This window comes from Mesocricetus auratus, unplaced genomic scaffold (assembly GCF_017639785.1).
Source record: "Mesocricetus auratus isolate SY011 unplaced genomic scaffold, BCM_Maur_2.0 Super-Scaffold_100038, whole genome shotgun sequence".
In the NCBI taxonomy this organism is placed as follows: Eukaryota; Metazoa; Chordata; class Mammalia; order Rodentia; family Cricetidae; genus Mesocricetus; species Mesocricetus auratus.
In genome coordinates, this window is record NW_024429216.1 from 7,538,862 (window position 1) to 7,553,124 (window position 14,263).

At 43.0% G+C, this 14,263-nt stretch overlaps 1 protein-coding gene across 11 annotated transcripts in view; it reads right to left on the bottom strand.

Annotated features, from left to right (window-relative positions):
- Nucleotides 1-14,263, bottom strand: part of LOC101831457 (zinc finger protein 60-like) — a 68,527-nt gene that overhangs the window by 36,793 nt on the left and 17,471 nt on the right. For all 11 annotated transcript variants that reach the window (XM_040734209.1, XM_040734207.1, XM_040734205.1 and 8 more), the window contains 2 exons: nucleotides 13,642-13,768; nucleotides 11,206-11,304 (listed from right to left, as the gene is read on the bottom strand). In XM_040734209.1, coding sequence (XP_040590143.1) covers nucleotides 11,206-11,304; nucleotides 13,642-13,768 — 226 coding nt within the window. The remainder of the gene's footprint in view (nucleotides 1-11,205; nucleotides 11,305-13,641; nucleotides 13,769-14,263) is intronic.

The following is a 14,263-nucleotide window of genomic DNA, read 5'->3' on the forward strand; positions in this document are numbered from 1 at the left end:
ATAGTGAATATTGAATATTAAGAAAGAAGAGTCATCAATTGTATTTTCATTTTAATAAAAGAAAATGCTACAAAAGGGTTTTTGAATAAGTAAGATAGTTTTACAATGCTATTGTCATTTTTTCCAATGAAAATAATTGGTACACAGATATTTCATGACAAAATATGACTTTGAGAAATTCTCCTGATTATTCCCAAATGTCAACCAATCAGAAACCAACCTGTACCTACTGATGTAATCCTGTAACTTTTGTCTTTAAAACCTAGCAGTAGACAGGGAATATCACTCCCTCTGAAGGCTGCTGCGTCAGCTTACTAGACAGGGTCCCTGTTGTGGGTGGATGAACAATCATTAAACCTTACTTTTGCAGTTTGGTGGGTCTTCCTGGTGGTCTCAGCATCTTGGGCACAACATTTCATTGGTAAGTGCTGAGAGGGAACATTCTGTGGTTTCTATGGCATTGTCTTGTTACTTGCAGGTGGCCTGTTGTACGTAGACACCAATAGTTTTCAGAACTATATCCTGGAGACTACAGGGGAGGTGTTGGTTCCCCCTAGAGTTTCTTTTGTGGCCAAACAGTTCCCAGGCACCAAGCATCTAAGAGGCTATGGGTAGGGGGCGGGTCTGGAGTTTGTGTTGAGTTTTGCCCTAGGCTCTGGGAGACTAGAGGATCTGGCATTTCCTTGTGTCAGAGGCCTACATGTCTTTTCTGTAGCCTGTCACGGTTGCTAAAGCAGGGGCTGAGTGAGGGTCTGGTCCCTTTATTTCTAAATTATTAGAAGTGAAGCCTTTGAGTTTAGTTTACCCCTTTCAGCCATGACCATGGCAACTGTTTTTTGTTTGTTTGTTTGTTTGTTTTTTGGTCTTTTGAGACAGACTTTGGAGACTGTCCTGGAACTAGCTCTTGTAGACAAGGTTGGTCATGAACTCACAGAGATCCATCTGCCTCTGCCTCCTGAGTGCTAGCATTAAAGATATGTGCCACCAATGCCCGGCTCATGGCAACTCTTATAAATGAAACATTTAATTGAGGTGCTTGTTTACAGTATCAGAGGTTCAGTACATTATCATCGTGGCAGGGAACAAAGTGACATGCAAACAGAAATGGTCCTGGAGTCCTACATCTTGACTCAGAGGTAACAGGAAGTCTACTGACTCACTGGGCAGTATCTTGAGTATAGAAAATTTCAAACCCTGCTCCCACAGTGACACATTTCCTCCAAGAAGGCCATATTCACTCTAACAAGGCCATAACCAATAGTGTCCCTCCCAATGAGTTTATGGAGGCCAAATATTCAAAACTACCACACTGTCATATAATAGTTGACTCTATAGTAGCCCCACTTTGCGCCAATCTGTATTAAACCATGTTCGGGCCTGAGAAGGGGAGTATGGATTGAGAAATGGCAGGTAAAGATGCTAAGGAAAAGACGGAGACACAGAATAGAGTCAGGAGGGCAGTCAAGTGAATACTGAATGCACCAAGTTTATTCTTCAACATTCTTAAATACCCCAACCAAAAAGGGGGAAATGGCAAAAGATTTCTTTATTAAGATACAAGGAAGAAGCACACTTTCTTCCTTAATTCTCCAAACATTTAGTAACCATGCCTTAGACTAAATCTCTCATTATCTGGCCTTGAGGGTGGGAACAATAAAATGCTCCGTGTTACCTGTGGTGGTTTGAAAGTAAGTGGCCATAATCGGCTAGAGAATGGTACTATTAGGAGGTGTGGCCTTGCTGGAATGGGTGTTGCTTTGTTGGAGAAAGTGTGTCATTAGGGGGTGTGCTTTGAGGTCTTAAGTGCACAAGCCAGTTCTCTGTCTGGGTATTTGGATGTAGGACTCAGTTTTTTCCAGCACCATATCTGCCTGCATGCCACCATGCTTCTCACCATGACAATAATGGACTGGAACTCTGAACCATAAGCCAGGCCCAATTGAATGTTTTCCTTTATAAGATTTGACATGGCCATGGTGTCTCTTCACAGTATCAGAAACCCTAAGACATTACCCATTGCTGAATTTTCTACTACACAACTCTCTTCACCACAATGAATTAAAATCAGAACAACCTATCCCAAAAAGACCATACGCATGAAGCTATCATTCAAAATAGGCACTAAGAAATAAAGGTAAATTTTTGAGATAGCATTGTAACAATATACTGTAAAATCCAGTAAAATACCACATTCAAATAATTGTAGAAATGTAAATGGAGGAAAATCAGTGTAATTTATGATCTTGAAGAAATATTCCTTCCTTTTGAGATTACAATGATCATCATCAGGGTAGGAGAGATGACTCAGCAATTAAGAGCACGTGCTGTATTTTCTTGCAGAAGACCCAAGTTCAGTCTCTGTCACATGCTTGGTGACTGACAACTGTCCAATGTCTGGTTCCAGGGGGACCTTGTATCCTCTTCTGCCCCCCTCAGGGACCAGGGCACACTGAAAGTGTACTTGCAGACAAGACACTAATATACATAAAATAAAATGTCTTAAAACATGCAGGCAAGACATTATATAATACAATAAAAAGTCTTAAAATAGGAAGCTCTGTCCTATTCATTTTCATTTACTGCTGATGGCATCTTCATATTGGGTTAGGGTTTCTTCTGTAGCTTCTTGACTTGAATGCTTAACTTCTTCCAACTTTGTCAGTTGCCTATGTGCTAGGGACAGTGCTCATATTTGGGGCTAAAGTGCCAACAAAAACAAGATTCCATTCAAATCAGTCTTGGATTCCTGCTTTCACTGAATAGTATTAACTGAGCATCAGTTACACCACACAACCTAAATTATGCTATCATTATTATGCTCTTCATTCAGAATTTCAATTTTTACATATATTGGACCCAGGATTAAAGTATCCATATCTATAAATATTTGGAAGTAATAGTATCTCCATGTAGATTATTTATGCACAACAAACTAGACCTTTCAGTGGAGCTCTGGGAGCCACCACCTTATCCAAATGACCAAGTTTAATTTCACCAATAATGTGATAGCTGACACCTAAGTGATCCCGGACATGTTGCAACAAGATATACAACCTGTGATGTGTTCTTACCCAAAATTCGTCATCTGAACCTAACTTTCCTTAGATAGAAGATACAATGGCTAAGGGCTGGGAGTGTAGTTTGGTGACTGAACACATAACTACCATGGACAAATCCCTGGGTTCAATCAACACTGACAATCCAATAACAGACAGAGCAAGGCTGAATCAGTATCTATATTGGATCTTCCTTAGGATATAAACATTCGTAAAAACCAGTTTGAAGGCCAATGACAAGTTTCTGAATATCCTAAAACTCTGGATCATTTCCTGGGCTGCTATCTGTGTCTCTTAGAATCTGCAGAACTCCCAAACACTTACAGCTTTTAGAGTCTCCACTGAAAAGTCAGAGTAATTCTAAAAGAAACTGCTTTCTTCCCCCTTGCAGTTTTTAGTATTCTTTGTTCTGTATGTTTAGTGTTTTGACTATTATGGGACAAGGGGACTTTCTTTTCAAGTCCAAGCCTTTGGTGTTCAGTATTCCTCTTATACTTTAATAGGTAGCTCCCTCTTTAGGTTAGGAAAATTATCTTTTATGATTTCCTTGAAAATATTTCTCAGCACTTGGGAGGCAGAGGCAGGCAGATCTCTGGTAGTTCAAGGCCAGCCTGGTCTACAGAGCGAGTTCCAGGAAAGGACAGTCTCTAAAACAATACAGAGAAACCCAGAAAAAGAAAAAAGAGAATATGTTCTGGGCTTTTGAGTTGGGATTCTTCTCCTTCATCTATTTCTATTATTCTTTTATTTGTTGTTGTTGTTGTTTTTGAGACAGGGTTTCCCTGTGTAGCTCTGAAGCCTGCCCTGGAGCTAGTTCTTGTAGACCAGGCTGATTTCAAACTCTCAGATATCCACCTGCCTCTGCTTCCCAAGTTCTGGGATTAAAGACATGCGCCACCACCACCCAGCTGTTTCTATTATTCTTTGATTTGGTTTTTTTCACAGTGTGCCAGAATCCTGGATTTTTGGGTCAGGAACTTTTTAGAGTTAATATTTTCTTTCAGCCATGTATCTATTGCTTCTGTCATATTTCAATACCTGAGATTCTCTCTTCCATCTCTTGTATTCTGTTGGTGATGTTTACATCTTCAATTCCAGTTCATTTAGCTAGATTTTCAATTTCCAGAATTCCCTTAGCTTTCTTAAAGGCATTTATTCATTTCCTCCAATTTTTGTCTTTTCTTCAATTTCTTTAAGGGGTTCTTTTAGAACCTCTATCATCTTCATGATTTTGGATTTAAGGTCTTTTTCTTGTGCTTCAGTTGTGTTGGAATATTCAGAGCTTGCTGTAGTAGGATGGGTGGACTCCGGTGGTGACATTGCCCCAGTTATTGTATTCTTATGCTGGCATCTAGACATCTGGAGTTGGTGTTCTTATAGTTCTGTGTGCCAATTCTGGGTTTGTATTTGTTGGGTGGGTGTTTTGCTCTTTGGTTTGTTTCTTCTCTGGTCTTCTGTTTCTAATGTGGTCTGGTGTTGAGCAGGGGTCTAGGACCAAGGTGGCAAGGAGGGGTGGGGTGTTGGGGACAGGTGGGGAGGCAGCAAGAGTGGAGGAATTCTTCAGGTAGGGAAGGCTACCTGGAGTTCTGGCAGCCTATTCGGCCTCTGATCCAGCAGGGAATCTCTGCCCAACCTGGAGGCTGGTACACAGAGACAAGGAAGGGAGGGAGGGAGCATTGGGGGCAGTGTTTAGGGCGGGGCACCAAGAGAATGTAGAAGGTCTGTGGATGGGTGGCCCATGTGTCATCTGGTCCAAGCAGGAAGTCTCCACTTGAGTTTGAGGCTGGGATACAGCAACAGGAAAGGGGAAGGAGTTGGGTATAGATTCCCAAGTGGGGTCACTGAGAGTCGAGGACTCCATGGGAAGGCAGTCTGCCTGGTCTTCTAGGAGGCATGGCCTGTGCATGGGCAGGGGTTGTCTGCCAGAGTGGGGGCTGGGGTACAGCAATGAGGGGAAGAACAACTGAGAACCATGTCTTCTAGAAAACGCAGCCTGTGGTTGGGCAAGGGGTGTCTGCCCAAACAAGAGTATCGGGGTCGTTTCCTTGAGAATAAGATGGTTCAGAGGCTGGAGACATAGCTCAGCAGTTAAGAGTACTCACTGCTCTTCCAGAGGACTCGGGCTCAATTCCCATTACCCACATCACAACTGTCTATAACCCCAAGATCTGACACTCTCACACAGACATACATGCAGGTAGAACACCAATGCACATAATATAAAAACATTTTAAAAAATAATAATATAGTTTTTTAGTATAGATGACATTCCATCTCAGCTGTCATGGTAAGGATTGAAATGACATGTCTACAACTTCTTTTTTTAGAAAGGGTCTCTTGACAACCAAAGTTGGACTTGATGTCACTATGTAGCTAAAGTTGCCTTCAACTCTTGGCCATTCTGCCTCAGCATTCAGAAATGCACTACCACACACCTACCAAACTCAAAAACATATTTTTTCTTTCTTCTTTTTTTTTGTTTTTGTTTGTTTGTTTTTTGGATACACGGTTTCTCTGTGAACCCATCCTGGTGGTCTTGGAACTCACTCTGTTACCAGGCTGGCCTCAAGCTTACAGACATCCACCTGTCTCTGCTTCTGAGTGCTGGTTAGATTAAAGGTGTGTGCCACCACTGCCAGGCTCTAAAAGGTATTCTTAATGGTACAGCCCAATAATACTAATATACAGAAAAATAGAATTAGCACAGTACATTCTTGACAATTTTGAATCTAGGTGAGGACACAGAAAAGTCTGGTATATTCTTCCAACTTTTTCATATGTATAAAATTTTTAAACATGTGTTTTTATAGTGCTTTATTGACAAATGTACAGGACTTCCCCCATCAAGAGGACCACTCAGTTTATAGCCATCACTCAGGTGTTTAGGACCCAAGTGTAGCCCCAAGCACTCAGAACAATGGGTTATTAAAAGCAAACAAACAAACAAATAAATAAATAAACCAACAAGCCATCCTGTAATCTTGCTCAGTAGCTGAAGAGGGAGCTTTTGCCCAAGCAGACAGTTTAAGAGAAGCCAAAATAAGCAGTTAGCTGCACGGGGAGGTTTGTACATACAGGCAGTTTAACAGAAGCCAGGATCTGGGGTATCTTGGCCTCTGGTTCCTAGACCAGAGTTGGTGAATTTCCCACAAGGTTCTCCATCAGAAGTCCAATTCTGCTCAACCCTTAAATGGCCTCAGCAAGAATATGAGACGAAGGGGCCTCTGCGCTGTCTTGCCCTGTCACTCACAAACGTATAGTTTATCTTCATGATGAACAGAGAACATAAATTATAGGGTTTTATGTTTTGAAATTTGTATGTCTAACCCGTTAAAAAGTATTTATCCATGGCTGTGTTAACATCTCCGCACAAATACTTTTTAATCATTTTTTATTTTAATTTTAAATAGCTTGTTTTACATGTCAATCCCAGTTCCCTCTCCCTCCTCTCCTCCCGCACTCCCCTTCCCTCCCACCCTATTGCCAAATCCTTCCACATAGGGGATATCTAGAGTCTGTCATTTCACTCTGGGTAGGGTCCAGGCACTCCCCTAAGAGTCCAGGCTGAGAGAGCATCCCTCTTTGTGCTATAGGCACACGATGACTGTTTGTATTCCAGGGATAGACACTGATCCACAGCTCAGGGCCCCATAGGTTGCCCAGGCCTTCTCGGTGACACTCACATTTAGGGGGTCCAGATCAGTCCCATGCTGGCCTCCCCACTGTCGCTCTGGGGTCCAAGATCTCTCCCCTGTTCAGATCAGCTGTCTCTGCTGGTTTTGCCAGCCCATTCTTTGCCAATTTGCTCATCACTCATCTCTCTCTGTCACTTGGTTCCTTGGGTTTGCAGTGAAAATTCTTTCATGCAATTTTTCACGCAACAGATGTATACAGAATGAAGTTATTTAAAATTTATAGTGGAGGAACCCATGAGACTTTCCTAAGCTATCTGAAGTATAATTTGCCTTTCATATCAGTTACAGTAATGCCAACAAAAGGGAGAACACTGTAAAAGCATGAACCAAATCCTCTTTCAAGGACTTTATATAGATGAAAACCTTGTCCCCACAGCTTTGGCAGGTCCTGTGCTGGCCGGCCATTCACAGAAGCCAGGGGATGCTAACTAGGACAAGGAAGGCACCACAGATAAACCTAGATCCAATAACTGCTCCCTCTAAGTTGGCTGAGAAGTGTTCGATGTATTAAGTTTGTAAAACTAACAAGATGAAAATAAATCAAGAACATGAAGGCTTCCCTATTATTTGTGACATTCAAAGACATCTCAACAGAATAACTCCTCTAAACAACATGCTAATTCTCTAAAGGTTTCTTGGCATCAAGAATACATGAATAGTCTGATGTTGACCAAATCCTAGGGCAGAATAAAGTTCTTTACACAATCTTTTCAATCACAATCTTGCCAATGGGTCCTTTGATATTCAGTAAAATTTCCATGCAAAAGCTTGTCCACCCTCCTTACACGCACAGGAGTCCTGATGATTGCAGATTTTTCTGCTGTTGTGTAAGCTCACCATTCATAACACAGGTTTTCACAATTCTTTACATTCACAGGGTTTCAGGCCTATATGGACCCTCTGATAAGCTGTAGGAGCTCAGTTAATTCTATAAATGTTTCCACATTCCTTGCATTCATAGTGTTTCATACCAGCATGGATTCCTTTGTATTGACGAAGGCCTGAGCTCAAATTGAAGTTCTTTCCTTCTTTATAGTGATAGGGTTTCGTGCCCACATGACTTCTCCACTGTGCAGGATGAACTAAATCTACACACATTCCCACATTTATTAGTCATTGGGTTTCTCAGCAGTGTGAATTATATACAGGTAGCTTAAGATTAGTGCTAAAGGCCTTTCCACATTCCTTGTCATTCTAAAGCTTCTTTCCAATATGAATTGTTGGGCAAACAAAGTTACATTTTTGACTAAAGGGCTCCCACCAGATTCTTAACATTACTAGTATCTTTTCACTAGTGTAAATTCTTTGATGTGCTTTAAGGTATCTGCCACAAGTAAGGCACTTTGCACATTCCTTAGATTCATAAGGGTTTTTGCCAGTATGAAATTGTTGATAATACCAAAAGGCTTCCCCACATTCCTTCCATTAAAAGTGCTTCTCACTGTTATGCCCAAATCATAGAGTCCCACAAAAACCAACGAGGAGACCAAATCATGTATGGAAAAGCAAAGGGCCTTTATTCAAGCTCAAACTTGGACTCTCCATCCCAACAATGGTTGAGAGCAGGGTGCCCAACCCAGGCAGGGTAGGTTTTTTGGTTTGGTTTTTTTTGTTGTTTTTGTTTTTGTTTTTTTAATAATAGCAGAGGTTGAGGGTGAGGTGACTTTCAGGGTTCAAGATGGTGATCAGCTGACATTTGTCTAGGGGTGTCTTGGTGAGAGAATTGGATCTGTTCCCAGCTAAGGGACACCAGGTGATCCTATCTACAATGGTTGGAACACCAGGAATTTCCTTTGGTACTTTTCCCTTGGACGGTCCATTCCTAGGTGGGCGTGGTCTGTGGTCTTTTCCTGGACTTAGGTGTTGCTTTAGGGTAAACTGAAAGCTCGGGCCTGCCCTACTTGAGCCTGTCATGGCAGCAGGGTAGTGAAACAGCAGGTGTGCCCTGGACCTACACTCACTGATGAATGTCCTGATGTTCAGTAAGCTGGTACCGAGGTGTGAAAGCTGACCCACACTGCTCACACCAAAATGATTCCTCTCTAGTGCTAAGTGAGCTGTACCAGAACAGTGAAGGTCTTCCCACATTCCTTACACTAGGGGGTCTCTCACCAGAATGAATTTTCTGATGTTGCGTGAGGTTTGAGCAACAATTAAAGGCTTTTCCACACTCATTACATTCATATGGCTTCACACCAGCATGAAAGATCCTATGGTCAACAAAACTGGAGACACGCTTGAAGGACTTGCAACATTTCTCGATTTCAAATACTTTTTTCACTTGTATGAAACCTGCTCTTATGGTAATTGAGCTGGCTGGGAAGATGAAAAGCCTTTCCACATTCTTTACATTCAAAAGGTCTCTCACCACTATGTAACCTCTCATGCCATATGAGATGCATATTAAGTCTAAAGGCTTTCCCACATTCCTTACACTCAAAGGGTTTCTTTCCAGTGTGGATACTCTGATGCCAAGTTAAATTTAAACGTCGACGAAAGATTTTCCCACATTCCTTGCACTGATAGGGTTTCTCACCAGTATGGATTTTCTGATGTTCCCTAAGTTGGTCCTTATGTCTGAAGGCTGACCCACACTGCTTACACTTGAAAGATTTCTCAACAGTGTGAGTTTTCTGATGCTCAGGTATACCAAAAGCCTAAAAGCCTTCCCACATACATTACATTCAAGGGGTTTCTCACCTGCATGAATACTCTGGTGCTGCAGAAGGAATGACCCACAACTGAATATCTTCCCGCACTGCTGACATTCAAAAGATTTCTCTCCAGTACGAATGTTCTGGTGCCGAGTGAGCTGTGACAGAACAGTGAAGGCCTTCCCACATTCCTTGCACTGAAAGGGACTCTCACCAGAATGAATTTTCTGATGTTGCAAGCTTTCCCACACTCATTACAATCATACGGTTTCACACCAGCATGAATGAGCCTATGTTCAATGAGGTGGGAGACTCGCTTGAAGGAATTCCCACACTCCTCACATTCAAAAGGTCTCTCACCACTGTGAGAGCTCTGATGTTTTATAAGCAGGCAGGGGAGCCTGAAGGTTTTCCCACATTCCTTACATTCAAAGGGTCTCACATCACTGTGAGATTTCTGATGTCTTGTAAGTTGTTGGTGGAGTCTAAAGGTTTTCCCACATTGCTTACATTCATGGGGTTTCTCTCCAGTATGAATACTCTGATGCCGAATAAGAGTTGAACTACAATCAAAATGCTTCCCACACTCTTTACATTCATACGCTTTTTCTATACTGTGAGTCAGACTTTAGGCATTTTTTTCTTGTTAGTAATATTTTGATCAGCATCTCCATCTTGATAGCCCCGCAGTCTCTTGAATGTACTAAAGTTGGGACCATTACTAAAACTGGAGCCCTGGAAGTCACAAGCTTTACTTACATGCTTTATGCTCTGTTTGGGTAAATTTACATTATAAATATGATTGTCTGGAGACATTTTTTGAGCTTCATAATCTGACTCCAAATCTGAAAGAAAATCAGAAAGCAAGACTATTTTATTTTACACACACACACACACACACTCCATTAGATTCTAAAGTATTTTCTGAGAAGCTGAACAGGAGGAAGGAGAGCAGTAATAATGAAAGTGTATGGAAGACACTACTCTTTACAGTAGAACAGGGTGGAAATGGGACGGCATGTCTGCTTAAAGAGATTGACACAAACTATACTGAAAAGAATCTTATGTGCTTCTTTATGTATGACTTGAAATGCACACCCTATGGTGGAAGTTTTTTAACCAACTTGTGAGAAAAAAAAATCTAACCACGCAAATACACAATTTATCTGTCATCCTTTAAAAAAAATCTGGCCTGGCCAGGGTGATGGGAACACCTTTAAGCCCAGCACTCAGGAGGCAGTGGCAGAGGCAGAGGCAGAGGCAGAGATTTCAGTATTCACTGAGCCTTCACCCCTATGTACCAATGTCTTTGGGATAGGAAGGTACTCTACACACTACCAAAAGAGAAATAAACACCAAACCACCCACAAACGCTTGGAACAAGGCAGCAAAAACCTTTGCTTGTCCTCCCAGTAGGATACACTAGGGCCATGGTGGCCCAAAGGCTGTGACAGTAACCTGTAAATGCAGTCGCAGGGGATCTGACACTCTCTGATGGCCTCTGTGGGTACCTGCACACATGTGCACACACACACACAACCAACAATAAAATACATTTAAAATGAGAAAGAGGGTAACTGCCCCAGTAAGAGGGAGGAGATGAGAACAACTTAGTGACTCATGAACTAGAAGCCCCTGTGACAGCTTTTGCCATGACCGTGATTTCCCTCCCAGGTCTCAGCCATGGTCTTCCACAGGTCTTGGTGCTCTGAAGGAAGTGTGTCAACCCAGTGTCAGGCATGAGGTGACTCTCCGACCACGCTGTGTCTGGCAGTGCTGGAGCCCTGACTTGTCACTCACCTGGGCTGGGGCTGTCTGTTTCTTCCTTCACCACCATCCAGGGCTCTCTCTTCTGCTCTAATAAGGTGATCAGGTGGGGTTTGGAGATGGAACGTCCCACTTAAAAGAAAGAAAAAAGGGACACATCTGTAGACATTTCTTTATAAGACTTGACCGCTGTAATTATCACGGGATGTCCGGAACTTGATATGTAGACCAGACTGGTCTTGCACATACTTGATCTGCCTGCCTCTGCCTCCCACATGCTGGGACTAAGGGTGTGTGCCGCCATGAGCTACTAGTGCAGATCTCTAAAAATACAGAGTATCCCTTATTGAGGTCTATAACGCTTGGCATGGTGGATCATGCCTGTAAGCCCAGCAGGTGGAGGCATGAACCAGGCCACTCTGTGCTGCATAGACGGCCGGTATCTCAGAAAAAAGGGAGGTGTGCTAATCTCAGAAATGCAGACAGGGGCTTGTCACATAGGGGAGAGTATATATACTGGGCGAGAAGATGAACCCTTAGGCTACACTACCTAGTGGAACCCCATCTCTGTAGCCGGATAATAAAGTCATTTATGTAAGAGTCTGTGTTCATTTTTTTCATCTAAAAACTGGAAACGGTGGCACACACAAGTAACCACAACACCTGAGGAGTGAAAACAGGCAGTTGAGAAGTTCAAGGCTGGCACTGGCTTCATGGCAAGTTCACAGCCAGACTGAGCTACATGACACCTGGCCTCAAAACAAACAAACAAACAACAAACAAAAAATATCAAATGATAATAATAATAACAATAATTTAGACTGAGTTGATGATATCTATTAGCTAGGATTGATACTAAGATCAAATAGTATATTCGGATGCTTTGAATACCGTGTGAACTACACTGACACAATTTTTTTTTTAATTTCTATTTTTTCTATGTAGCAATGTTGGGGATGGAATAAGGATTTGAGCATGCTGGGCAAGTGATCTACTGTTGAGTTAGTTCCCTTGGCATTGTTCACATTTACACCTCATCCTTACAGACTTGCTCAATGAAAAGGACAAATTCACAGCTTAAAACCTCCTGCAGGGCTGCAGAGATGGCTCAGAGGTTAAGAGCACTGGCTGCTCTTCCAGAGGTCCTGAGTTCAATTCCCAGTAACCACATGGTGGCTCACAACCATCTGTAATGAGATCCAATACCCTCTTCAGGCATGCAGGCAGAATGCTGTATACATGATAAATAAATTAAAATTTAAAAAAAGCTCCCTGCAATGCAGGTAAAGGGAGTGTTCATTGAGGAAAATAGAACGTGTCCATTTCTCTTTTGATTCGATTCTATTGATTCGTTATGAAGTGAAACACAAAGGCTCTTTTATTTAGTTGTGTATGCATGCATGTGGAGTGGATGCATGTTTCCATGAGGGTGTATGCACAAGCGTGTGTAGGCATGCATGTAGGGTGGCTGCGTGTTTCCATGAGGGTGTATGCACAAGCGTGTGTAGGCATGCATGTAGAGTGGCTGCGTGTTTCCATGAGGGTGTATGCACAAGCGTATGTATGCATGTATGTAGAGTAGATGCATGTTTCCATGAGGGTGTATGCACAAGCGTGTGTAGGCATGCATGTAGAGTGGCTGCGTGTTTCCATGAGGGTGTATGCACAAGCGTGTGTAGGCATGCATGTAGAGTGGCTGCGTGTTTCCATGAGGGTGTATGCACAAGCGTGTGTAGGCATGTATGTAGAGTAGATGCATGTTTCCATGAGGGTGTATGCACAAGCATGTGTAGGCATGCATGCATGTGTATGTATAAGACAGGGAGCAATGTGAATACTTCCCACTCTGGCTTTTGAGACAGGGTCTCACTCTGAACCCAGAGCTCACTGAGAGGATCTCCAAGGTGTGGACAGGTACGTCATTAAGTTCCAGTTTTCAACAAAGAATTCCCACATTACGCCTTTGGGAAGGAGGAACTCAGCTACGTCTTATAAATTCATTTTATCTTAAGCTACATGTACATCTGAATATCACATGCATGCTTGATTCCCATGGAGGCCAGAAGGGCGCCGCAGATCCCTCAACTGGAGTTGCAGATGCTATAAGATAACTTTCTAGTCAGGTTCCACTGCAAGAGCAGCCAATTCTCTCAAACAGCAATCATCTCTGTAGACCTTAATTCTATTCATTGATTTGTTTCCTTATTTATTTCATTCAGTTTGTTTGTTTTGTCTTAAGCAGGGCCTCACCCTGTAGAGTAGACTACTGGAACTCACAATGTACCTGAAGGTGACTTTGAACTGACAATTACTCCTGTCTTAGCCTTCTGAGTGAAGGAATGACAGGAATGGGCCACCAAGCCCAGCTTGAGCTACCACAGGAAAGACGGCCCTGTCTGTTCATTCAGAATAAGGAAAGCCAATAGTGTAAAGGACACATCCCCCACTCATGGGGACAGATGGCCTTACCCACTGTGACCAGGTTGCTGTAGGTCTCCAACATCATGTCCCTGTAGAAGACCCTCTGAGTAGCATCCAGGCAGGCCCACTCCTCCTGAGAGAAGTCAACAGCCACATCCCCAAATGTCACTGGGCCCTGAAACCACAAACACAGCAGAGTGAAATTGCGGAAGCCTTCTTCAAGATGGAGAAACAGAAGGGAAAGGACTCCAGAGTGGGAAAGGAGCCATGGAAACGCTCAAGGCGCCTGACTGCGTTCAAGATGATGATGTGTCTCAGGTCTTCCTGAACTCTGGAGTCTGCCGTCCCCTCCAATCGCAGCCTGGATGACCTGTCCCTCTCACCACTGAACTCTCTCTTAAAGACCCTCAAGCAGGTCATCTCCTCACACACATGCACCCAGGACATTCACTCTCAAACCCACATCACCAGCCTGAAAACACCAAAGGTGTCAATCAGGATTCCCAGTGCAGTCAAAGACACCATCACCTCAGCGTTCTGAACCCCAAAGACCCTGCTTCCCTGTGGGACTCTGGCCCCCACTGCAAGGACACTGCTCCCTGATCACAGACCAAGCAGACAGCAGGTGGTCAGGGATGCACTCAGAAAACTCCAGAAGCAGCGGGAGAGA